Source organism: Hippoglossus hippoglossus, chromosome 16 (assembly GCF_009819705.1).
Source record: "Hippoglossus hippoglossus isolate fHipHip1 chromosome 16, fHipHip1.pri, whole genome shotgun sequence".
In the NCBI taxonomy this organism is placed as follows: Eukaryota; Metazoa; Chordata; class Actinopteri; order Pleuronectiformes; family Pleuronectidae; genus Hippoglossus; species Hippoglossus hippoglossus.
This window is the reverse complement of record NC_047166.1, coordinates 4,933,431-4,959,888: the sequence shown is the minus strand read 5'-3', so window position 1 is coordinate 4,959,888 and position 26,458 is coordinate 4,933,431. Positions and strand designations below refer to the sequence as shown.

Sequence of the window (26,458 nt, the reverse complement as noted above, 5' to 3'; positions counted from 1 at the left end):
TCAATGACCTGATATTCTACATTTGCCACAGAGATGGTAAAAAAAAAACACAGGCTACAACAGCTGGTCCAGCTGGTTTGACTGGTTGGAGTAGAGGCAGTGAGGAGGAGGGTTTAAGATGAGGCGGTGCTGTAAAGCCATGAGAGGAAACAAGCCAACAGAGTAACAGGGACTGCACAGAGACCAGAAGTTCATGAGAGAGCTTTTCTTCATTGTATTTTTATTTCATTAAATTTTTTAGTAATGAAGTTTGATCATGTTCAGGTTTTTACTGCTGCACTGACACACAAAAGGATTATTTTACTTGTCGGATCATCTCTGGCGACGTGATCTGACATTTATCTACCTCAGCAGGTGAGTGTTTGTGTTTGCAAATTCTAACTAATAGGTTTCCTGTTCAAGTGTTTGTCTAAAACCTAGAATGGAACTTGTTTTGAACACAAGCTGGGCCTCAATCCTTAAATATCAGACAGTTTAAACACTTGTCACTAAACTTCTTACAAATGTCAAACTAGATTTTCACCAATTTGAAAGAAAACAGCTGCTGAAATGGGAATTGCAAGTCTCCCCTGGGTTTTTACACCCGAGGTTAATGACTAACTATCAGCAGGTATGATGGAATGTTTGCTGTGACGTTTCAAAACAATGAAGCTGTGAAGCCGTCACACTTTGCTCAGTTTGAAATGTTTCGACCACAATTAGCAGGATCTTAAAATCCTCATGAAATAATAATAAAATCTGAAGCTCCTTCAGTTCTGCACTTCCCAGAACAGATGTGCTCAGGCCTATTAAACAAACAGTGTTTTGATACAATAGAGATGTATTTTTAGATAGCAAGAGGTTTGGCATTGTTGCTTCATCATCATGAAACAGCACTTGTCACCGTGCAGGTAAATTCCTCATTATGTTTCCGGGAAGAAATAAACTCATCCAAGGTGTTCTTCTCCACAGCTCCTGTTGGGAAACTGGGAATCCGATTCCAGCCGTCACCCTACCTCTAACTTCATCCCTCCAACATGAGCGATAACAGGGAGAGACAATGGCGCGAGGGGAGCCGCAGCCAGAGCCAGGGACCCCAACTGGCCCCCAACGTCAAGCCCAAACTGGGCCAGAAGGAGAGGAGCAGCAAGGAGGACCAGTTGAAGAGGGAGAAGACACCAAAACCTCGACGATCCAGGAGTATCGACTCAGAGAGGGGGGAAAGAGGGAGGAGGAGAGAAAGAGACAGGCACCACAGAGAGTGGCGACAGCGTGGAAGGAGCGAGGAGGCCCGGAGACGAGACAGGAAAGATAGGGAGAGCGACCGCAGGAAGGTGAAGCCCCCTGAAGATGACGTGGAGGAGACCGAGTGCGCCATTTGCTTCTGCTCCTACGACAACATCTTCAGGACCCCAAAGCTGCTGGTGTGCGGGCACACCTTCTGTCTGGAGTGCCTTGCTCGCATCAACGTGACCTCCCCTGAGCTCAAGACTCTGTCGTGCCCTGTGTGTCGTGAGCTGACCGAGATCCCACATGGCAAGGACCTGCCACGCCTGGGCAACAATGAGGACATCATCAGCAAACTCCCAGCGGACATGCAGAGGGTACTGTCCATCCGCTTCAAGCGCAACAAGGGAAAACTGGTCCTGAAGAACCCTCCTCCCACCAGCCCCACCAAGGCTACAGCCATCACGCTGCCTAAGAAGAGTCAGGACGGGCAGGCGACAGCAGGCGGTGACCTCGAACTCAATGCAATGGAGCAGAGTATGGTACAAGCCACTGTGGTGGATGTAGGTCGGCCTCCAAGCAGGGTGAGAGGTCGCCTGCGCAGGTTGTTCCGCTCGGACCGGTGTTACTACGCCGTGGTGGTGACCATCATTGTCATCACTGCGTCGCTCATGCTGGTGGGGATTCTGGCCTTTGTGATCGTACCGAACATGGTCATTCACCAGTTGTCCCCCCAACAAAACCAGACGTCAAACAGTACACCAGGAAGTGGAGGTGGATTCACTAGACCCTGAAGGGACAGGGACAATGTGTTGTAGAGATAAGACTCAAGTGGAGGAATTGAATGGAATTGACTCGTGAGGAGAAGAAATGAAGGAAAACAAGGACGGCAACTTTTTATTAAACAGGTTTAACGTGCACATGAAGGAAAAAGGGGAAACTCACAAATATTTTTTTTTACCTTTGTGTTCTTTTGGGAACATGTTTGTGATTTATTGTGAAATACCCTGTGTGTAAGGAAACTGCTCATAATGATGAATAAGCTGTAAATGTTGAAATGCACTAAACTCTGATCATGAAGTCTTGAGTATCTTTTTATTGCATCAGGCTGAGCTCAGATACCAGTTCATTGTTTCTCATTGTACATACGCATATAGATGATGTGTATATTTAATATATTTTCTCTTTTCCTTTCTAAGAATTGACTTTGTTCAAGATCATATCCTCGTATCACCTAGAGCTGTTTGCTGTTGAGACACTGAAAACTCATTGCTCAGTATTTCCAAAGCACAAGATGACACTTCTATCTCTAAAAGAATCTGGGTTTATTGAAAATGTAATTTGGAAATTAAACACTGGTCAGCTTGCTCCTAACTGCTCTGAGTTCTTTGTATATTCCTGATTTCACTATAGTGGGAACATCCTGTCCATTTTACTGAGTGACTGCCTGCATGGCTTCTTCAGACACCCGATACCCTCTAGTGGTGCAAACAGACGAGTTAACAGGGAGGCTTGAATACTGCGTCTCTCCTGTTTGTGTTTCTGTTGCTGTGACTCTCTGCTTTGAGGCCGGTGAACCTGTTTGACGACCCGAGCATCTTTACCCTGACACTGTTTTTCTCTCTGGCCCTTGGGAAATTCAGGGGAAAGTTTTAACTGTGAGATGAGATATGCAATCAACAACTCTCTGATGTCGGCATGGACAAAACATTACACAAGAAAATCATGGAAGTCTAGAATAAACAGCAGGAATGACCGGAGAGAAAACTTTTAGCCTTTAAACTTTCTGGACTTTTAATGTCACTTTCAAATAGACAGGGTCAAATGTTGCTTAGTGACATACAGAAAAAGTAAGATGCTTATTAACAGGAATAACTTGTATAACACATTGCAGGCTAATTCATTTTCAATTACTCATTTGGCAGCTGCTTTTACTCAATGTGATGTACAACTGCGAAACAACACTAAAGCCTGAGTACAATATGAGACTTTGAAGTAATTATACGTGATAAATCTGTTCAATAACACAAGGTTTGGGAGATCAGGTGACATTAATGGAACAATAAGTGTTTATTAGGGGTTTTGAGGCGTTAGGAGACAAGGTGCTCTTGAGGATAGAGAAAGATGCCCCTGGTCTGAAAGCATTAGAAAAAAAAACAAGTTCAGTCTTTGAGAGTTTTAGTTGACGGTCAAATTCCCTTGGGGTTGTCTGGTGGGAATGACAGGTACAGTTGGGTGTCGTCTACACAGCAGTGATACAAGAAACCATGGTATTAGATAACTGGACACAAGGAAGTACTGTATATGTTGCAAAGAGAAGGGGTCCCAGCATCAAGCCTTGGGGTACCCCTGTGAGGAGGGTAAAGAAATGCGTCCATGCTATGTCCCCATGAAGGAAGATGGATGAGATAGAAACTTTGTCTGAGATGCCCACACTATAGTGAGAGCAGATAGTAGAATGCTGTGGTTCACTGATTTAGAGTCATAGGTCCAGTGAGACAACAACCAAAGAGTGCAACTGCATCTCCAGTCACAGATAATCAGAGGAGTGGCCTGACTGACTCAGATAAAGAAAGGGTTTTCTGTGAGAGTATCACTCTTATTGTATCACAACTGTTCCTGGTCTCCCTCTCCTCTCTCCCCCATTTTTCGCTCACCCCAACCTGACAAGGCAGATGGCCCCCGCCCACATAATTGAGTCTGATCCCAGAGGTGTCTTCCTGAAGTTATTTCTCTCCACGGTCGTCTAAATGGGAACTGTCAGGTCTCAGTGCCTTGAGATAATATGCTGTGATTTGGCACTTTACAAATAAAACTGCATTGAATTGAATGTTGTTCAAATGTATAAATCTGAAGAGAAATGTAAAGAATTAAAAAATGGCTTCTGGATTGTGTTGGAGCAGAAAGAGAAAGTGGCACTAATGGAAATAAAAAAAGGTAAAGTGCAAATACCAAGGCACTTTACACTCACATATAATCAAAGCTGCATTATTATAGTTTTATCTATTCCACAATATGAAGGGATTCAAACTAACTCCACTGCTGTGACTAACTACAACATTAAGATGCTGGTTAGTAGCATCGATAATTATATCACCAGTTACCTACAACATTATAACACTCAGAAGGAGTCATGAGTACTTTTACTTGTTATAATTATATTTTGCTGATAAAATACATTTATTTACATGTTATTATTACTTGTCCCATAAAGACACACCCCCTGTGCTGCTTCGGATCCATCGAGGCAAATATGGTCGGTTTGGACCCCCCCAGAAAGGAGCCCCCACCCCACCCACCCCCCTTTTTGCACAAATTAACCTTTAGGTAAAGTGGCCGCTCGGGTAGGGGCTGAATGAGAAAGTGCGCAATCCCAGTGGATATTATCGACCACCATGGCCTCCACACCCTCCGCCTCTGCCCTGTCCGCTGTCCTCCGGTGTAGAGGGAATATCTGGGCCAGGAACCCGCCGACCAAGCGGCCTGCATCCGCCGGCTGCAGCCTCGGACTGGCCGCCGGAGCGCGACGCGACCCTCCGGCTGAGCGCAACCGGCCAAACCGGCCCTCAGCGTGGGAGGTGGGAGAGCGTGCGGCGGTCGGAGGGAGACTGACTGTGACGTGTGCGTCCCCGCAGGCGGATGGTAACGTGTTGAGAGGAAAAGATTTCAGCGAGATTAATAAATCATATGATCCAAAACTGTCCCGCTTGGCGCCCGGTGTTCAGAACGCGCTGGTGCGTTCGCTGACGCACAAACTGAAATCGAACCTGCCTGTGACAGATAAATGTTCCAGGATGATCCAAGTGATCGAATGCGAAACATATGCTGCACACATCTGTAACTTTATACCTCTGAAGGGAAGCAGCGAGTTGCCGGCTGCAGTTTGGAAAGTTTCCATAACGTCCCCGTGTTTAAATGCAGGACAGTTGTCTTTGGTGCGGACGGGTTTAAAGAGTCCCTGCGTCTCTCTGACTGCTCTGCTGTCACACTTCATGTCTGTGAGGCTGGTGGTGTGGAGGAGGTCTGATGATTCACCACTGAGCCAACAGGAGGAGAAAAGCCTCAACGATGAAGACCTGCAGGTGAGTGTCGACTTAACTGTGTGGTACAACACGTGATTTACACTTTGTTGGTGACTGAAATAATTTCATCCTTCAGGAAAATGGACAGATCCTCAGCTCCACATCCCTCACCTCCTCTGAGAACAACTGTGGACAGAGGGTCACAGAGGACAGACCCGACTGAGGGGGGGTTCCAAGGCCTCAGCACCAAAACACACTTTGAACCCTTATTTATTGATTTTTACTTCAAAGTACACAACATCTGGACTTCAACCCAGTGATCAAAGAAAACCACTGGTTGTTTACAGGGTAATTCTTTTTCATTTAGCTGTTTTAGATGTTATTCAGGCCTCCTGTTGGGTAGTTTCATAAGGCAGGTTAATTTATTCTTGAGCTTACCCTCTTCTTTCTTTTTTGGTACAAGACCCTGTTTTGCGAATATTGTGGCATGAAAATTTCCCTTTGGAAACTGTCAAAATAGTTTTCTGTACATGTGGAAGGATAATAAAAGATATGCCCTCTTACTTGGTGTTTGTTTCTTTGTTTGTTGTTTGGTTGGTTGGTCATTCCAAATGAGGGAGAAACCATGTTTTTATTTTATTTTATTTTATTTTATTTTATTTTATTTTATTTTATTTTATTTTATTTTATTTTATTTTAATTTAATTTAATTTTAATTTAATTTTATTTTATTTTATTTTATTTTATTTTATTTTATTTTATTTTATTTTATTTTATTTTATTTTATTTTATTTTATTTTTATTTTTATTTTATTTTTATTGTCTCGATGTTTTCTTCCGAGGAGCACGTGATATCTCAAGGTGACAGCTAGGGCGGGACTTCCGCTCACCGCCTCTACAGGAAGTCGTCGTGTTACTTCTCCCCCTTCACCTCCTTCTCCTCTTCCTCCTTCACCTCCTCCTCCTCTTCCTCCCACAGCTTTGCCAGAAACGACAGAAACTACTCGGGCTGGGAAGTTTCTCCTAAGTCGGTGGAAAACTACCGGGGGGGACAGTTTCACACCGGCTCCGCCCGCGGCCTCGGTCTGTGCCGCTAAACTTTGCCCGGTTGTCATCGACGGAGCGGCGGCGCCTGAAGTGTCCCCAGGACGGAGAAGTGTCCCCAGATAAGAATCTCACCCAGCCTCCGGTAAGAGCTCCTCCACCTCACTGTTTAAACCCGCTGAGCCGCCGCCTGTTCCGAACTCAGGATCCACTGTCATTGTTCCACATTAATGCGAAAGTCAGAATAAATGGTGGTTTGACTGAAGCAGCCACAGGTGATCAGAGGGAACCGATCACTTCAGAGGAGCTCCAGCGCCATGCTATATGTTATATCATGTTATATCAACTTCCTGACTGTCAGAATTATGAATATAAGGTGGTATTTATTATTTACATGACTGATTAATTAGCTGATTATTCTCATGATCAGTCGTTTGGTCAGTTTGAGTGATTTCACTTTCAGGCTCAGCGAATGTAGAAGAACAAAATATTCTTTTAGACATCTAAAGGTATATTGTACCTCTTTTAATCTCTTTTTATTAAGCTTTTTCCAAACCTGCAGGTTTTAAATTGTGCATGTTGATTTAGTCTCTGTGTTGTTTACCCTGTACGGCCTCCTGAACCTACCTCTGTGCTTTATAAATAACGGCCTTCCCTAATATGAATTGTGTCGAAACACAAATGTGTGTGATTTAGAAATAGAGATAGTTGTAGAAAGAGACTGTAACAGCAGTATCCTGTTTTTCGTTTACTTTCCCAGAGTCAGAAATCTATGAATACCTCTGTACAGACCCTTTCTTTATATATGGTGCTGTCTGAAATCCAGTCAAAATCAATATGAGGTGGTCTTTGCTCAATGGTTGAGTAACAGGATAAAAAGTTCACATTAGTCGATATCGATAATAATCACGATAAATGTCACTTTATTTTTACTTTGGAGTTTAAAGATGTTTGCTGAAGGCTGTAGTTTTAATCGATATATATATATAATGGACTTCCATTTTATTGCCATAATGGAAAATTATATTCTGATAATTGCTGATATTGCTTTGTGGCCCAATTCCAGTCTGTGGGATCAAATAACATTATCATGAAATTCAGTAAAACTAAACTAAAGTGGGTCGAGAGAGGTTCCTTTCTCCCAAGCTGTCTCACTTTTAAGAGCCCTTATCTAAATGATACAGCGCTCAGTTGATTAATTAGTTTAAATAGTTTAAAACTGTTTAAATAGTTGATCGATGTGTTCATGTGACATTCAGAGATACTCTAAAGACATTTGATTTCTGCTTAAATATGAGAAAGACAAACATCAGATTCTCATGCATCATGTCCTTATTATTTCAGATGGAAGATATTGAAAATTGAGGATCTGCCTGAATCACAGCTTCCTTCCAAGATGAATCCTGCTCCTCATTATACTTCATCCAGCTGCACATTCACTGACACTGTTTTGTGTCTGCACAACTTCACTAACCGTCGAGGTGTGACTCCACGTCTCTGATCATGTACTTGTGATGATACACTGGCTGCCCCTCCCATATCCCATTCCTGTTATCTGTGACAAAGACACGTCTCTCTATTCAGACCCGTCCCTCCTTACCCCCCCTCCTACTCTTCGAGTTCCTGGGCCATGTTCCGCAAGAAAGGCTCCCTCATACTATGCAGTATGTTCGTGTTTATCACCTGGAATGCCATACTTGTGCTCCTGCTGCGGGGCCGGCCAGCACCCGGGCCCTCGGGCGTGCCTGGCCAAGAGAAGGGGGAAGTGGGTCAAAGGCCTACGAATGATGTCGTGGGAGATGTGCTCCGAATGGCCGACGTGTTCGAGGCAGAGCTCGAACTGCAGAAGAAAATCCTGATCCAGATCAAGAGTCACCAGTCACTGTGGGATCCGTCGAACAGAAACAAACAGAAGGTCGTAGCCGCACCTGAGCCCGTCATTCCTATCCTGGTTATTGCCTGTAACAGGGTCACTGTGAGACGCTGCTTGGACAAACTCCTGCAGCACCGTCCCTCAGCAGAGCTTTACCCAATCATAGTGAGTCAAGACTGTGGACACGCTGAGACTGCTGAAGTGATTCGCTCTTATGGAGATAAAGTGATTCATCTAAAACAGCCGAACTTGTCAGACGTCGCTGTGCGGCCAGAGCACAAGAAGTTTCAGGGTTACTACAAAATCTCCAGGCATTACCACTGGGCGCTCAACCAAGTGTTCAAGACCCTTTCTCATTCCTCTGTTGTGATTGTAGAGGATGATTTGGAGGTAATCGTATTGGCAACCACTATTAAATTGCTCTGGTTAAAAAGTTTATTCTTTAATAAATGAGTAGATACTCTTTGCATAGGTTCCATATTTTTCAGCTGATAACAATTGATTTGTCATGTTTCATGTGTCACCCAAACTGAATTATTAATCTGCTACCCTAGGTGGCACCAGACTTCTTCGAGTACTTCCGCTCCCTGCTGCCACTTTTGAAATCCGATCCGAGTCTGTGGTGTGTGTCCGCCTGGAATGACAATGGCAGGGATGGCTACGTGGATCCTGGGAAGGCTGATGTTCTCTACCGGACCGACTTCTTCCCTGGTCTGGGGTGGATGCTCCTCGGGGAGGTGTGGGAGGAGCTGGAGCCAAAATGGCCTGCCTCATTCTGGGACGACTGGATGCGTCAGCCAGAGCAGCGCCGCGACCGTGCCTGTATCCGCCCTGAAGTCTCACGGACTTTAACGTTTGGCCGTCAAGGTGTGAGTCTGGGTCAGTTTTATGACAAGTACCTGCGCTACATTAAACTGAATGCCGAATTTGTGCCTTTCACAAAGTTAGACTTGAGCTACTTGAAGGAGGAGACGTACAGAAACAATTTTGAAAAGGAAGTTTACAGTGCTCCTGTGGTTACATATGAAGATGTAAAGCAGGGGCAGCTAAAAAGACCTGGGCCCTTCCGCCTTCAATACTCAAGCAAGGACAGTTTTAAAATGCTGGCCAAAAACCTGGGCATCATGGATGACTTGAAGTCTGGAGTCCCAAGAACAGGATACAGAGGAGTTGTCAGTTTCATGTCAAGAGGAAGGAGAATCTACCTGGCTCCTCCTCCAGGATGGATGAAGTATGATCGCACCTGGAGCTGATAAACCAGGAGAAACCTTATGTACAGTAACCATTTTGTAATCTCCAAAACACGCTTCAGACCTGGTGTGAACATCCGTCCTGAGTGATCTGATCACAAGTGGACAAGTAGAGATGTGAACGCACCAATTGCAGAGGTGGTGTGACATAATGATTTTTAAATTTGTTTAGTAAAATCGTATTCCATGGTAGAGACACATTGATTCACTCATGCCTTCCTGACTCTGCTCTCACTTGCATGACAACTGACACATATGTAAACTCACCGGCTAAAAATATAATTTTGTAACCACAAAAAAATGATGTTCGTGTTTATTTGCATACAGAGCGGGAAAGTGAGATTCGATCACAAACAGTCACAGGAAACGTACCTAGGACACGTATCTTTAAACACCAGATGTGAACAGACGTACTTGGAGCTGTCCACTTGTGATTGAGTCTCTTAGGTCGGATGTTAGCACCAGGTCTGAACGGGGCCTTAACGTCAGATGGGGAGAGCATTCCAGACCAAAGAGTGACGTCCTTAAACTTTCTCTTGAATGATGTGTTTCATTTTTCTTGAAACTGCAGAATGGTTGGTCCCCCTGTCTGGTGTAGGGATCATTGCCAATGCTACTCAGGTCTTTTTCATTACTCCAAACACTTCTTACAGTGTAGGATTCAGCCTAAACAGTTTGCTAGCCACAACTGCTGTAATTCACCAGAGATCTATTTTTTATACAATGCTAAATGTGCACATGACATTCAGTAATGCATTCAATGCAATTACCTAATTTGCCACTTTTTTTGCTTGAATTATTTGTAATTCCTAGTAGCCTTTTTGAACTGTTTATGTCTGGTATAAATATGAAATCATAATCTGTGGTATGGTTGTTTATGGTGTTGGTGACTGGTCATAACTGCATTGTAATCCGTTGTTAGATTCTCATTGTTTTGGTCTTTTATGAAAATCAGTTCTTCCAGCTTACATTTAATTTGAAGTATTTTTTAAAAATATATTCTTTAATGTTTTATTTCTTGAAGCTTTGATACTTTTCAAATTGCAATATTTCTGTGATTGTATATTTTTAGGAATTAAAAAAATCTATACATAATGGTGCCTTGGCACATGTTCGTGGAATAAAGAGTAACGAGGGCATTAACATGTGAAGAGACGTTTCTGTTTTCTTTTCAGAAATCCCTAAAAAATGTAAATTGGCAAAAACTTCTGCATACCGTGTTGAATTAGACTTTAACTTTGTAGGGGAAACAAATTGAAATAAAGCACTAATGAAACTAAACAAAATGATGATTACATCAGTGCAATATCCACAGACAGTTACAAATCTGAGCAGTATACTAAAAAGTAAGAGTAGTGTATATGACTGTAAAAGGACGGCGATCGTGAAAACTGATTGTAAGAACGTAGATAAATACTGAAAGATAATTAATTAGTTTTTGTTTCGCCATATTTACCAACTTAATACTCTTTGTTGTCTAATAAATTGGTTGATTTCATTATGACAAACTACACGTGAAAGTTTATTCTAGTTGAAATACAGCACTAATGAAACATGAGATTTCCATAAAGCATAGTAAATGTACATATAGTAACATACAGAACAAAACAATATATTTATATATAGAAACACATGGAAGATAAGTATGTAATAAGTAGAAAGTAAGTAATAATACTGATAAAATAAAGTATACGTATTTGTTTTACTTTATTGTATATCGAGTATAGAAACTATATGTGGAAGTTTCTTCTAACGCCCATGACAGGAGTCTAGTTTCTGTCTACGGAAGCCGCCCCGGCCCCCCCCCCACCCTCTCGTCTGTTTACCTCCGCTGAAACGATGATGTGAGACCGACACCGTCAGCGAGCGTGTCCGGCTACAGGGAGCAAAGACCCGGGGAGGGATGGAAGGAAGCTCTCGCTGTTGTGGAGGACACAGTGATGGACCTCCCTCCACCTCCAGCCTCTGTTCTCACCTGTTTGCTCTGAAGCCCTTCTACTCTAACGGGCGGCGTTAGCCTGTTAGCATGCTAGGCTAGGAGGCTAAGCTAGGCTAGCTCCGGTGGCTGTGATTTCACCTGATATGGGAACTTGTCACCAGTCGCCACCGCTGGGACTGTTTTCTACTTCACTCCGGCTCAGCGACGCCCACACGGGGCCACCAGGAGCGGGCTGCTAGATTCGTATCGCCGCCGACTCGTCCCGCTCTTTGAAGCCTGTTTTTTTTAAGCTAACGCTGCTGCTAAGCGAAACTGTCCGGCCTGGGATGGAGCCGGGCGACTTGCGGGAGAGCCCCGCCGGGTCCGGGGAGTCAGACGCCGGGGACTGGAGAGAGGGTATCCCCGGTGGGGATGGGGAGGAGGAGGTCAAGGCTGCCGAAACCAACGGAACCGCACTGGAGGCGGCCCTGAGGGACACCTGCGGGGAAAGTGAGAAGCAAAAAGGCGGCGGAGAGCCACTGCACAGCCCGTACGAGGAGGAGCTGGACCCCCGGATCCAGGTATGAGGAGCCGCCACGTTTCAATGACAAGCTGGTGTCAGCTGACGTTTTTAAACAACATTAGGTCCTGTTACAGTAATGTAAGCCCTTATATCTCCTTATATCCTGCTTATATATTAATAATAATACAGTTTATTTGTGTAGCACCTTTCATACAAGAAATGCAGCTCAAAGTGCTTAACATAGAATAAAGATACAAATAAAAACATGTTAATGAAAATAACCTGTTAAAATGTTATTCATATAAGACAACAGATTTTAAGTTACATGAAAACATGTTAAAAGACATACAAAATTAATAAAACATAAACAGAATAAAGTGAAGTTGAGATAACTGTTATGAGTTTTGTTTTGAAGACGTTTACTGAACTAGCTTCTCTGATATCTAGCAACAGTCTGTTCCACATCTTTGTACCTTAGTTTACAAAAGCTGCATCTCAAAATTATCTTTCAGCTGTTGTTGGAAACCTAATAAACTTTCTGCAGATGATCTCAGTGGTCTAGAGGGGACATAGTTACATGCTACATAGATTGTTTATTTCTTTATCCTTTATTTAATCAGGAAGGTCACATTGATTGGTCCCAATATCTCCTCTAACATTTAGTCCAGGTCAAGATGGGCAGCAGTTAAAAATATGAATACAACACAATACACACACACGCTACACACGCATATATTAAAACATAGGATACAGATTAAAAGCAATGCACATACATGTAGGAATCAGAGGCTAAAATTAATCATGACAAATAAAAAACATGTTTAAAGCAGTGACATTGTTTTCTGAAAACTGATTTTAATATATTTTAAAACAAGCCATGAGAGCGTAACACTTAAAAGTTTTGGACGTCTCTCAGCTCACTGCGAACACGTGGTGCATGAAAGCAAGTAAAATAAAGTATTGCCAGTGTAGTTTTTGTATTTGTTAAAAGGAGCTTTATGAATTCCTACATTATTTCTCTTTTTCTTTTCCCCACAGGAAGAGTTGGAACATCTCAACGAAGCCAGTGCAGAAATCAACAGACTAGAGCTGCAGCTGGATGTGAGTAGAAATTAAGGCTGAGAGTTTTTTATATGAATAATCAGTAGATGGAACTTTCATCAGCAGCAATTTTGATAAAAAATAGTTATTAACTAATGAGCCAAACATTGTCTGCTTCCAGCTGCTGATGTTGTAGGATTTCACTGTTTTGTGGTGTCTTAGCAAACTGAATATCTCAGAGGTTCCGAGTGTTGGTCAGACAAAACTATCTGAAGATGTCACATTGGGAAATTGTGGCCTTGTCCTTTTATGACATTTCATTAATAAAGGAACAAATGGATTGGGAATATACTGTAATTGTTAGTTGCACTATGTTAAACTGATTTAATAAATATCTGTAAATGCCTGATAAATGTGGAGAACAAATTGAATAAAAATGATCTGATTTTCACAAAATAAAACCCATTTAAGAATGTGAAAAAAACCATTTACCACCACCCTGGGGATTGCTTGAGTCTCTGTCGTTAAATATTTTATTAGCCCACACAGAATTTGCTAATCAATATGATAATTTATTTTCCAATATCCTTTACCCACAACATTTGAAAAAAAAGAAAGAGAACTAGAAGTGAGAACTATAAAATGTAATGGTGCTGATAGTCTGACACTCAGCGAATTGATTGCTCACATTCATCCATCCTCCTTTTGTAAAATCGAATCAGTCATTCCATTACAGGTAAATCTGATCTTGTCATTTTTATGCATTAACCATCCAGGATGCCAGGTCAGGGTACCGGAAGATACTGACTGAGTCTGCCAGGAAACTGAATGCTCAGAGCTCTCAGCTGGGTGGCTGCATAGAGAAAGCTAGACCGTACTACGAAGCTCGCCGCCTTGCAAAAGAGGTAAACGCATACAATTTACAGAATGTGTATGAAGCGCTGTATGAATGGACATGAATGTGTGAATGGGTGAATCGTCAAAGCAGGAATCACTCGTATGCTTTGCTCTAATGCTTGATGATGGGTGTGACAGATGCTTGGTGCTGGTGCGGTTGTCATAACGACAACGAACTGTCCCTGGGCAAGAGGCTTACCCAAACCTGTTCCTGAGGCCTGTGCCGGCAGTGTGTGAATGATCTGTGATCGACGAAGCGCTGTGCATAAGAAGCGCTGAATGAATGTGTGTGTGACTTGGTGATTTGTGACTTTTACTGTAAAGCACTTTGGGTGGTCAATAACACAAGGAAAGTGCTATATAAATGCAGTCCATTTACCCATAGGTCGGGTTGAGGTAATCACAAGTGGGAAGCTCTCAAATTCAGGAGGAGCTCCCAAAACACATCGCAGAAAAAAACTGAATCCAATTGTACAGGTAGCAAACGAACTGTGGTGTGGGATGGATCTGTCTGAGTACATGGTGCAGTCTTACTGACAGTGCATTCAGTTTGTTTTCAGTTTGCACACAGCTGTATAATATCCCTTCATTCTGTTTATCTATGGCAAACTACAAGATTTTGATGTTTCTGTGTTGCTGTGATTGCTGTGGTTGCTGTTTTCATGTATTTCCCACTGCACCCAGAAAAAAAGGTGTGTTATCCTTATTGTGTTGATAAATGCTGACAGTTGAGGGTTGCTCTTAATGACAAGAAGTCGCTTTATTAACAGAAATGTTTTTTAGCCTTCAATCCTTCATCAGTGTCTTCTCCTGGTTTTCACATCCGTCCTGAGAGATCCGATCACATGTGGACAGCTCTAAGTTTGTCTATTTGACATTAAAATGCGTCCTGAATATGTCTCCTTAGACCACTAGTGATCAGATCTCATTTCACTGCCCTTTATGCAAACATCATTTCTGTTCACAAGGACCATGAGCAAATCAATGTATTGTCACTGAGAATCATAAAAATATGTTTGATTCATTGTGAAACTGCAGCAGGTCAGAGGAAGTCCGCTGAGTAGGCGCTCCTTCATATGTGGCCAGGGACACTCTTGCATTCACACAGCAAATGTGGCCATTTGTGTCCCAGACCAGCTCCGAATGTGACTGATAGGATCTTAAATACACCTCCACTTGTATCACTAGGGACGGAACATGGGGTCTGAGACACATGTGGCTTCATTCTGTTATCAGTGTGAATGTAAATGCTTCCTGGGCCTCAGCTGACGTCCTCTAACTTGCTACAGTTTCACAATGAATCAAAAGTATTTTTCAGATTTCTCCATGTTTCCCGTACACTGAATTATCTGAAGCCGCCACCAGGATGTCCACACTCACTCTCACATAATGATTTCCTTTCTTCTGAAATGAGTGAAATCTCCTCCTGGCTCCGCTCTCTCTCTCTATCACTCCTCCTTACACCGACACGCTCACAAACACAATGACATCGAACACATCTCTATAGTCAGACTGGCTAAAGATAATTTGATCTTTCCGAATACAAATGATGGATGTGTTTATTTTTCTTATTGAGCGAGGAAGTGAGATCCGATCACAAAATGTGGTGAGAGGAGACACATCCAGGACACATTTTAATGCTGGATGTGAACAGGAGAACTTAAAGCTGTTCGCTTGGGATCAAATCACAGGATTGATTTTAATACCAGGTCTCAGCAGTACGGTCACTGAGTGCTTCCTCCTCCTCTGTCATCACTGGCGACTGTATCTTTCTTAATGTAGAAGTAAATCTGAGCAGGGAAGAGAAATCTGATCACAGGTGGTCATCCAATATGCATGTGCGATTCATTCCAATGCCAGGTGTGAACTGTAATCCATCTTAACTGGATGAAGGCCTACACACAATCTGGATACAAGACACTTGTTTTCTCCCTGTCGGAGCAGTAACTGTGTGAGATTAGCCTCGTGGGAAATCGGACACAGCTAAATACATATAGTTTTAAAAAACTCTACTCTTTTTTCTTTCCCCTTTGATTATGTTATTGGCCTGATGGGTTTACTTGATTTACAAATAGGGTTGGACAGAGATTAGATAGTAATTGGTATTAACAGAAAGGGTCATGTCCTTGTCATGCTCCACTTGTGCAGACTGTGAAACCTCTGTCTGCTCTCTGTAGGCGCAGCAGGAGACCCAGAAGGCAGCTTTGAGCTATGAGAGAGCGGTTTCTATGCACACAGCTGCCAGGGAGATGGTTTACGTGGCAGAGCAGGGCCTGATGGCCGATGGGAAGAACACCCTGGATCCCACCTGGCAGGAGATGCTCAACCATGCTACCTCCAAGGTAATAACAACATACCTTATTGATAAGACATTGCTACCAAAATCTGGATTTTTATTAATAAAACTACTCTCACTTGTATTTTCTTGATACTTAATTCATTTATTTTTTTTGATTATTTATTATTAAAAATATAGAATTGTAAAAGCTTTCATTTTTATTTAATGTTACCCTCCCCTTTTCTGACTTCTACGTATGTGGCTCCTCTGAGATAATTGTATTCAACCTGTTTGTTTCCCTTTTTGCGTCATGTGTTAGAAACGTCATCAACACGCCCACTCGCCTGCCCCTTAATATTCTTGGCATTGTCCTGCTGTATTCTCACATTGGTTCACTTTGCATTTTTCCAGACATTATACTTGGGGGCTGGCAGGAAAGGTCCCAGGAAATATTGAGAGCAACTGACTTGACATATGCATTGTCACACACTGGTCTTGTCTGTCACAGGTGAACGAAGCAGAGGAGGAGCGACTCCGCAGTGAGAGGGAGCACATGCGCGTCACACACGCCTGTCAGGAGGCCGAGGCTCGGGTTCAGATGCTGCAAAAGTCCCTTAAGAGAGTCATCCTGAAATCCAAACCTTATTTTGAGCTCAAGGCTCAGTTCAACCACATACTGGAGGTAATGCAGACATACAGGGCCCACGAGTACATAGAAGATAATCTGTGCCATGTGGCGAGTACAGGACATACACTCTGTTTACCATTCTCACAAGAAACATTTGGTTCTGTTTGTGTAGGCAAGTTGTAAATAAGACTGAATATCAGCACTGATCTCCAGATGGTCCGGTCACAAAATCCTAGATTTATTTATTTTGATATGTCTTTATGATTCAGTTGCATCAGATAAACACTTATGTTGCGTAAAACGCTCCTAAGAATTTCTGATAAGAGCCTTAATTTTCTTCGAAATCCACACAAGATTAACAGTACGAGTATTTCACACATTTGTGACAAAAAATAGACGCGTGCTAACTGTAGCACGGGAGCACGGGTGTGAAGAGCCAAATTCAACCCCAGCGTGGAATACAGTAAGCAGGAAACCCTCAGAACGGCTCAGTAGAGCATTTACTTCTGTACAGTCCCCTCAAGTTCAAGCAAGCGGCACCAGATTTCACACACTCATAGATATCTGTCCACTTAATATACCAGTTTTTACATGAAGATCCATTGATTAATCCCTGAGGAATCAATGAAAATGTTGAAAAACCTCTTGCAATTTAAAAGAAAAAAAAAGTGGAATAAAATCTGAATTCTGGATACGCACAAAAATGAAAACCATTTCGTAGTTTTTGCGTTATCTTTATTTACAAACAGACATGTTTTGGTGGTGCATGTAACTATAAGTATATAAATCCCATTCAGCTACATGTGGACTGTGGGCAGCAGATGCCACATCCACTTTAATGATGACTCTGAGCCCAGTCGGGGCAGAAGCTAGGGGTCTCCTCTCTAATTCATCTGTGTTGACAAGACATCAGCCTGATATCTGCAGACGGCTGCTACTTAGTCTTAACTACCCGTCGGCGACAGGGTGAATAAAGTAGAATCCACACCCTGATCAATCAACTTCCTCAGCTCCGCGTGTCGTAGCCTCAGATAATATCTCCTCAACAAACACAAACAGAGATCAGATCAGTGTGCAGTCTGTTATTAGTCCCTCTCATAGATTTGCTATGAGATAGCTGGAGTCAGCAAACCACCCTGAGTCATGACAGTCCCATAAACTGCAGAGGGTCGGCACAGACTGTGATATAATACAATGTGACAGATTACAGGACTGTCGTGACTCAGCTGTCATCCGTGTTAGGATATAACTTTTTTGTGGATGTTGTAATGTTTCAGTTTTTTTACAAATAAGACATTTTATACATTACGCAGTTCAAACTGAACCATTTACAAGAAGCAACTGCTGAAGAAAGTCCTAATTATTCCTTATTCATTTTTCTTTTTTACCGAGCTCAAGTTGTAAATATGCTGCTGAGTTGGCAAATTTGCTGTAATATATTCTGTGCCCTATAGATTTACTAAAGGTCACTGGTAGTTATATATTTTTTTCTGTCTGGCATTAAATCAATATTAAAATTGATGATGAAAGTTGCTGTGCCCTCTGTGTGACTCCAGGAGCACAAGGCCAAAGTGCTGCAGCTCGAGCAGCAAGTCGCCAAAGTGAAGACCCGCTACTCCATCGCCCTGAGAAACTTGGAGCAAATCAGCGAGCAGATCCACGCTCAGAGGGGGAGGGACCAGGTCGAGGGAGGGCGCCCCACTGTGTGCGGAGGGCGGAGTCCCCCCGTTGGAGCTGAGTCCGACATGAAAGAAGAAGAAGGTGGAGCCTGCGGTGGCGGTGGCTCGTCCGGGAAAGATCTGGTGGACAAATACAAGGAGAATGAGAATGAGAGAGAGAGAGAGCGTGCCGGATCGGATTCCCTCTCGGTCTTCAGCCTGCAGACCATCGCTTCCGACCTGGAGAAATACGACTCCATCGAGCACCTTGGGGACTTCAGCGATGTGGGCAGCGTAACTGGGGATGAGTGTGAGAAAGAGCGAGGAGGAGTGATGGACAGGAGAGAGAAGCTGATGGAAGCATCTGCCAGGGAGCGACAGCAGCAGTTCTACAAGCAGCACCACCGCAGCTTCAGTTTGTGAGGCTGTGCAACAGATAACGACAACACAACATCCCTCACACATAGGTACCCGCCAAAGTATAAGATAGTGAATTAGCTGCAAACGTAACACTGGAGTCGTAGTTGTATGATACTTGGTGTATATAAGCACACTCGCGATGACTGACAACACTTTATCCTAAAGCTGACATCGATCACAGTTAACACTGAAGCCTAGCTAGAGCGTACATCCCTCCAGGACATGTCTGCTGCATATTCACTCCCTTCAAGGGATTCTGGGTAGAATTTGTTCCTGGAGCATGAAGGAGCAGCGGAGAAAGATCAAAAGTCTGGAAAATAATCACCAAACCCTCCAGTGTTTCCCCTCCAGCCGCGTCGAGTCTAATCAGTGGCGGCTTCAAGGTAGAGGGTCACACGGTGTCTCCACACACGCAGAGGTCCGCGCTCTCATCCCCCCCCCCTCGCCGAGCTAGTTTGCAGGGAAAAATGACGAAAGCGATTCTGTCACCGCAGAGTGAAAGCATGTTCCGAATCCACACTTCCTGTATTTATTTACTTGCAACGTGCTGCGAGTAGTGCTTTTGTTCTTTTTTCGGCACGAGAGGATGCGTTTTTTGAAAATTCCTGAAACCATGAATAACAACGGGCCGAGTCGAGTCTGATCGAGACTCTGTTCGACTGTTTCCACTCCGACAGCATGCACTCCCACTTATTAAAACAGACATGTATTCAGGGTATATATGCTGAAACAAACACTGACAAAACTAAAGCTAAGATAATGAAACTCAGTCATGTTTTCTTTTTTTTTTTATGTCTTACTGCTGTCGTCTGTTGATGCTGTAAAGCCTTTTCCTAAATGTGTATTATTTGGATATTGTTTACATTTGGCACAAATTCCACTTCCTGGTTTTCCTTGTCCTTTTTAACAAAAAAATAAATAATTGTAATTTGTGCCTTGACACAGAGCAAGTAACAGACTTAGCATGAGTCGTAGTTTGTCGTAAACTTATCTGTAGTTCTGTTTAGAACCATTTCACGAACTAAAGTGTTTGCCCTGTATTTTAAAAAAATACTAACGACCGGACTGACCCAAGCACCGTTTCTGATGAGACTTGAAGAGGTATGATTTTTATTTTTAGGATTTTCATTTTAACTCCTGTGTTTTCTTCTTTTATGAAATTGTACTTTGATTGTGACCAGTGTACGATGCAAAGCAGTGAAGTCCAGGAAGGACTTGTAAATGTATGTAATTATTACAAAGCTTGAAGATATTGAAGATATCCTGTACAGGTGACGCGTGTTGCTGATTTGAATATTTGACAGTTGTTTTGTTTTTTGCGGTACAGATGTTGTGGATAAATTTACCCACAGTTCAATGTGTGTGTTTAAATCATTAACACCTCTCACCGTCACGTTTGTCTTAACGACTGGTCTTCTGCCTTTTATTAATAGCATTCCTGAATTAGTCAGGATGCCTCTCACCTGTTCCAGTTAATGCATTGTCATCCTCTATAATCAATAAAACAAATCATACGTCTCCGGCTCCGGTTTCTCATATTTTAACATCTCGGAGGATTTACTCGATGTGATGGGATGTGTGTTTTTGTGTTATTCCTGGGATGGTGAGAGACAGTGAGGGGTTCTGTCTTCCCCAAGCCTTCCCCTCAATTATTCAGCAGATGTATAAATATGAAGCCTGGTGCTGATCTCAGAATAGATGGCACAGAAAAAGACACAGGGAGATAAAAAAGAGAATAAAGTCGACGGGCTTGGATTCAATAGATGACCAGTGTTGTAGAGACGACTGATTGCTGCTTGGTTGACTTAAGCTCCAAGGGGCTTTGGAAAAGAGCTTAACAATGTAGTCAGTGCTAACACCACAGCGCCATATCTGCACCTCCACCCGTGTCGTCTTCCTGCCGTGAGATAATTATTCACGGCGGGATGAATCCACGCAGGCTTATCCGGAATCCAAAGCCTCATTTTAGGATTCATTATGATATACATATGTGTGTGTGTGTGTGTGGTTTCTTTTCGTTGCAGTTGCGGGTCTAGACCTTGTTTCATCTTGAGAGGAGAGGGGGGGGGGGGGGGGGGGTAGGAAAAAAAAGCGGATAAATGCGTGAGAGAGGGACTGTTACGCACGGTGCGTCTCCATCATGACGTCGTGAATTAGCTCAAGATTGTAGGAGGAGGAGGGGGGAGAGAGAGGCAGGGAGAAGAGGAGGGGAGTGAATCGGTGTTTCGTCGCTCATGCGTTTGTATATAGTGCATGTATATTTTTTTTTCTACGGGATCTTGTTTTTTCTGTTGTTGTCATTTCTTACCTTCGCCCGTGCGTAATTGCAATACGTGGAGACGCGCCGAGCGATTTGGCAATAATTTTTTTTTGGTAACGTCCTGTTTACGCACGGAGCAGCTTGCACATCTATAGCCATATGAACACAGCCATAAAGAGAAAAGACAAACAAGACACCGTTGCAAAGATGCACATTTCTACCAAATAATCCGACGGTGGGATTATTGTTGTTATTCCCTGGCGGCTGCAACCCGGAGGACGAGGCGCTATCCTGACAGGGCGCATCGGAACTAATAGTAAGTACACATGCTACTGCTTTGCTTCAGGGGGCTGGATGCTACTATTGCTGCATTTATTCGGGGGATCGATCCGTTCCAGTCGCAGGTGATGGAGACAGATGCCAACTGCCTCATTCATTCTGTATGCAGAGGCCATGCATTTTCGATGGGCACACACAGGCCACATTTGTTTTTAGTTTCCTCCTGCAAGAGCCATCATCATCCACCATCTGTGGGAGGAGAGCGATGGCTGATGTTATCGTGGGGATTTTACGCGTTTCGAACCCACCGGAGCCGCTTCTGGCACATGACACGTTTATTGCAGACGTGTGAGGGGCTGCTGTTTTAACATGGTCGGCCTTCCTCTTCCTCTTCCCCTTTCCCTTCCTCTCCGGGCCACCGCGGATTCCCTCGTCAACAGCCGATAAGTAACTACCGACAGCGTACGGTTGGTGGCACCCTCACCGTGACCCTCACGTCTCGGTAGTTCATGCTCAGCTGTGCGCAAAAATGCACCATCTGAGTCTGGTAGTAGTGGGTTGTATGTATGTGCGTGTGCACGGGGGGGGGGTTCTGGTTCTGCAATGGACCCCGGATCAGCGGCGTTTGCTTCCACTGCTGCTTCCGGCAGTGTAGACAGGCAGGGAGGCAGGTGTGTGTGTGTGTGTGTGTGTTGTGTGTCTGCAGCGAGGTGGTTGTGCCATGTTTGTAGAAGCACCGTGGGAAGCCTTGGTTGCGTCCCCGAGCTGGAGGCCAGTCGCCGGGGCCTCACGCCTCAGTGTGCCCGGTGTCTCTGCAGCCCCAGCACCAGTGAAGGGAGTCAGCTGGGTGTGAGCTGGTCAGGCTGCCTCACGCACCCACACACAAACACACACACACAGAGTTTGCTTTCATACATCTCAGTGTGTGATCCCTGATATTAATGACTCCTGCTGGGATGTCCTTCTCTCTCCCCTCTTGTTTCCCTCTCACTCTGCTGCCTCCCATCCCTCCCTCCCTCCATCCATCCCACACAGGACAAGAGCACACACTGTACACTGCCAACACACACACACACACACACACACACACACACACACACACACACACTGGTGGTGTCTACCTCCTGCCTCTTGTCAGTGAACTCTAAAAATACACTGGATAATGCTAATGAAGTATCCAGCAGAGTTTGTCTGTCTTCCACAAGCAAGCCTCGCTGCCATCTGTCTCCCTCACTGTGGTGATTTGCGTTGTTATAGGACCCCCTCCATCCAAACACACATACACACACCCCATCACCACCACCACCCCCTTACTGCCTTCATAAGTGTGGGAATGCATAGGTTTTGTTTGTTTGTTGCATGTGTGACAACCTCATAAAGCAACATTTATTATTCAAAACTGCAAATGAGCAGCCATCGCTATGTTTACCATTGATACAGTCCGTTTGTGTGTGTGTGTGTGTGTGTGTGTGTGTGTGTGTGTGTGTGTCCCCTGCCTTTGCCAGCACTCGAGGCGCCGTGGCTCACGAATCTCGAGGGTCTTTTGACTCCTGACTGGTTAGCACAACACCCTCGTTGTGTAATTGTAAATTCACTCACATCCCAGTGTCTCTGCAGCTGGAGAAGTGCAGCGTACGTGGGGTGAAAAAAGTTGTATAGATCCTGTTTCGTGGAGTCACCAGAACCTCTGGAGCCTGGTCCTCACCCAAACCTCTGAGGGGACTGTCAGTGGTCGAGTTGCACTGTGGGTAATGCAGGCCCCTTGTAGATTGGTCGGCTGATTATAGTTTTGATTGATGGATTAATTGTCTCGTCTATATAAATTGAGAAAATAATGAAAAATGCTAAGTGTTCCCAGTGTAAACTCACATCTGTGTCCCACCCTCAGCTCTGGGGATGATTGTGTTGGTTTGTTAGCTGCTTGGTTCAGACTTAAATATCTGACTGATTTGCCATAAAGGTCTTTGTAAACCCATTCGTGGTTCCCAGAGGATAAATCCTGCTAACTTAACTTTCCCTTTAGCACCACCTTGAGGTTAATATTCCAGCATCAGGTCAAAGTGTCCAGTACTTTGGTTTGTGAATAGACTGTAAAAAAACAATTAGCACGCGTATCGACAGAACCTCGATACTACAACTCTTCTCCTGATCGCTGCTGTCCAGACTCCAAATGCACAAGTTGGCAGCGTTTCTATCCGGGATATTGTAGCTGGACAGTTTGAGGAAGTAGAGACGCGTCATCCATCTTGATTTACAGTCTATGGTTGAACAACACAAAGCAATTGAAGATGTAACTTTGCATTCTGGGAAATTGCAGCAGGCATTATTCTCTATTATTCTCGCATTATGTCGACAATCAGAAGCTAAATCTGTCATGAAAATAGCTGTCAGCATTACTGCCTACATTACCCAGAATGCAACTTGACCACTGGTACTGATGGGAGCTGCAGATTTGGGTGGTAATTGCCTCTGATATATGCATCATTATTTTCACTCTGTCATCTGATAAATGTTCAAACTTCATATTATAGCCCCTTTAAATAATTACCTCAGCCACGGAGGTCATGTTCTCACCGCTGGTTTGTTTGGTGGAAGGACGGCACATGGGCCGAGACAGAACCCATCAAATCGTGGCATAGATCTGGACAAAATGGCAGATCCAGGAGTTTTTATTTGCACTTCCTTTAACGTTGAGAGATGCATTTTTACAAAGTTCACGGCAATCACACATATTTAGAGAACTAAAATCTATGAGTGTGGACAGTTTGGTGCAGCCTGATTGAATTTCAGGAGCCTGTTGGGCCTCGGTGGACGTGTTCGCTCTCTGAGTGCCGTTCTAGTTTTGTTCCTCTCGTTTTAAATGTCCATGGTGAGTCTGACAAGGTTACAGAGCTACATCAGTCTATTCCACAGTTTCCCTGCCTGTGGGGCTGTATGAGTTATTTCACCTTGTACAGTCAACACATCTAAAATAACTTTTTTTTTTTACAGCTGTGCATTGGAAAGCTTTCGTGTCAAACGGTCAACAAGCGGTCTTTTACCGTGACATGAAGAAAACATCTTTTGACTCGGTGTGAGATGATTCTGTGAGCCGCCACTTTTCACAACCATCACTATCGGGGCGTCAAAGCCTGAGCTGAGACCCCGCGTACACAGGGGCCCTTGGAACGGAAGCAAAGGTGGTAATCAACTGATCCTGAGCTGCACTGTAAACACAAACAGGAGCAGAGAAGTGGTCTCGTCTCACAGCTCATCCTCGCTGCGCTCAGTCAGGCAGGTTGAAAAGGGAGGGGGAAAAGTTGATGCATTCCTTTTTTAGAAGGACGGCAGTGAAGCGAAAATGACTGTATCCAAGGACACAGGGTGTAGCATTAATACCGTAGGAAAATGTTCTCAGTGACTTTTTCTGTTCGTCTCTGTCGTTCTCCAGAACCCTCACTTTCCCTTTCACATCTCAGTGAAAACCTCTCTCCTTCTTCTCTTTCAGATCCAGAGATGGCGCGGCTATTGTTTCTGATTATTCTCTATGCTCTTCCGTCTCGTGTTGTGCCCATACATAATTCATCAACTGAAGGTAATTCTTGTGTGTGTGTGTGTGTGTGTGTGCGTTTGCTGTGTGTGTCTGTTTACAATATGCATTAATGGAGAGAAGTAACCCCGCAGAGATTGCTAAGTGACCCGAATGAAGCTCTGTAATTTGTGCAGTACAGAAAATGTCGGTTAAATAGAGCTCTCCAGTGTTGGAGCCTGAAGTAAAACCCCCTTCATTTTCTGAATAGAGATTTTGATGAACAGCCGTAATATTTTAACCATCCTATGCAGATGTCCCTCAAGCTAGGAGATTGTGAAACGATGCTATGTGCTCCAAAGTTCGTACGCTATCAACTGTGTTTGAAGAAAAATGGGTATTACTTGTGTTATCAATGAGAAATAATACACTACCCACAGTCCTCAGGTTTAATAGTCTCTGATTGGTGGAGCAGTTACTGTGGAAATGTTTCCCACAACCCTGAAAATCATTACATCCTGTTTCCCTTTCTAACCTGCTGTGGGTTTTTCAGAGACAAGGAAATGAAAGGGATCATTTGCAATGGTTTATGGGATGCGTAGTTCCTTCCCTCTAAAAAAAAAAAAAATCATATACACAGTCTTGTACCTTTTTTACGTTTACAAATATTGTTTTTGCTCCGAATCAAATGTTTTATCTTCACGATTCATCTCGTAGCTGCAGGTCGGTCTGGTCCCAGGCTTGAAACTGCTTTTATCAGGATTTTCTCAAACGTCAACAGAGAGAACGAATACAAAAAATGTTCTTCCAGAAGCCAGGGCTGTTCTAAAAGTGGGATGTATCATGTTGCTGTAACATATCTACGTTATCCGGCCACAGATCTTTCCTTCTCTGCTCTTGTCGTCCCACTTTCTCCATCCTTGTCTTTTCTTTTCTTCTTCAGGCTGTGCCATCATCCGGCCTCCCAGGGACGGGGGGATCCGCTACAGAGGCCTGACACAAGAGCAGGTACAGAGAAGACAGTTACGACACAGTAGCTCAGCTGTAAAGTCAAACATGTCAAACCTTGACAAACACCAGACAATAATTATGGTACTTGTACGTTAAATCACTCCTCTGTACAATTTCTACCAACACTCTGGTCAGAATTGATCTCAGTGCACTTGGCTTGACTGTGCTGAAGACTATAGACACCAACTGTCTCTGCCTGTAGTTGTCGAGATAACATAGCGTTTCCATGGTTATCCTCTTCTCGGCTACTTCACCATATATTCCCACATATCTGTCGTACTTGACATAGATCTTAAATTCCATTCGTATTGGTTTAAACCTGCAGAAATCCTGTTTCATCAGATGGATGACTGCTGTAACTCCCTTTCTATAATGTGGCCTCACTCAGAAATCAATCCACTGTCCACAGTTCGTCCACAATGCTGCCGTCTTATCGGCTTTTATCATGTGGTGTCTATGGCTTTTGTTGTCATTATTATTATTCAGATTGTTTGTGAGTTTCATATTGTTTGATGTAAAGCACTTTGTTACTTGTATAATTTCCTGTATCAAATGGTTATTATTATTATGTAAGAACATCCTTCTATCATCAAACATCCAAGAGATGTAACAATAATAAATAGATTTTTTGAGACTTTAAAG

At 43.5% G+C, this 26,458-nt stretch overlaps 5 protein-coding genes across 7 annotated transcripts in view; all 5 read left to right on the top strand.

The window, feature by feature from the left end:
- Window positions 1–141: 141 nt before the first annotated feature.
- Window positions 142–2,051, top strand: rnf183 (ring finger protein 183). Its single transcript, XM_034611749.1, has 2 exons — window positions 142–354; window positions 952–2,051. Exon 2 carries the CDS (start codon window positions 1,017–1,019, stop codon window positions 1,998–2,000), a length of 984 nt encoding a protein of 327 aa, XP_034467640.1. The 5' UTR covers window positions 142–354; window positions 952–1,016; the 3' UTR covers window positions 2,001–2,051.
- A 2,450-nt stretch (window positions 2,052–4,501) lies between these two features.
- LOC117777165 lies at window positions 4,502–5,796 on the top strand. Its single transcript, XM_034611748.1, has 2 exons — window positions 4,502–5,288; window positions 5,365–5,796. Exons 1-2 carry the CDS (start codon window positions 4,602–4,604, stop codon window positions 5,449–5,451), a joined length of 774 nt encoding a protein of 257 aa, XP_034467639.1. The 5' UTR covers window positions 4,502–4,601; the 3' UTR covers window positions 5,452–5,796.
- Window positions 5,797–6,107: 311 nt separating this feature from the next.
- On the top strand, window positions 6,108–10,543 carry mgat1a (alpha-1,3-mannosyl-glycoprotein 2-beta-N-acetylglucosaminyltransferase a). Its single transcript, XM_034611740.1, has 3 exons — window positions 6,108–6,417; window positions 7,617–8,535; window positions 8,700–10,543. The coding sequence occupies exons 2-3, from the start codon at window positions 7,903–7,905 to the stop codon at window positions 9,396–9,398; spliced, it is 1,332 nt and encodes a 443-aa protein (XP_034467631.1). The 5' UTR covers window positions 6,108–6,417; window positions 7,617–7,902; the 3' UTR covers window positions 9,399–10,543.
- A 615-nt stretch (window positions 10,544–11,158) lies between these two features.
- sh3bp5la (SH3-binding domain protein 5-like, a) lies at window positions 11,159–20,276 on the top strand. Of its 2 annotated transcripts, XR_004616409.1 has the most exons (7): window positions 11,159–11,894; window positions 12,875–12,937; window positions 13,654–13,782; window positions 15,952–16,116; window positions 16,561–16,734; window positions 18,237–19,113; window positions 19,146–20,276. XR_004616409.1 is itself a non-coding variant. In XM_034609882.1 (6 exons), exons 1-6 carry the CDS (start codon window positions 11,661–11,663, stop codon window positions 18,759–18,761), a joined length of 1,290 nt encoding a protein of 429 aa, XP_034465773.1. In that variant the 5' UTR covers window positions 11,164–11,660; the 3' UTR covers window positions 18,762–19,076. The 2 variants fall into 2 exon arrangements, 1 of the variants encoding a protein (XP_034465773.1); XM_034609882.1 differs by lacking the exon at window positions 19,146–20,276 and having other exon boundaries at window positions 11,164–11,894; window positions 18,237–19,076.
- A 660-nt stretch (window positions 20,277–20,936) lies between these two features.
- The window catches only part of gabbr1a (gamma-aminobutyric acid (GABA) B receptor, 1a), a 66,979-nt gene continuing 61,457 nt past the window's right edge, over window positions 20,937–26,458 (top strand). Inside the window, exons 1-3 of one of the 2 annotated variants that reach the window (XM_034609880.1) lie at window positions 20,937–21,334; window positions 24,785–24,871; window positions 25,749–25,813. In XM_034609880.1, the coding sequence (XP_034465771.1) occupies window positions 24,793–24,871; window positions 25,749–25,813 (144 nt within the window). In that variant the 5' untranslated portion in view covers window positions 20,937–21,334; window positions 24,785–24,792. Of the gene's footprint in view, window positions 21,335–24,784; window positions 24,872–25,748; window positions 25,814–26,458 lie in introns of those variants that run through there. The other variant, XM_034609881.1, reaches the window with a different exon arrangement.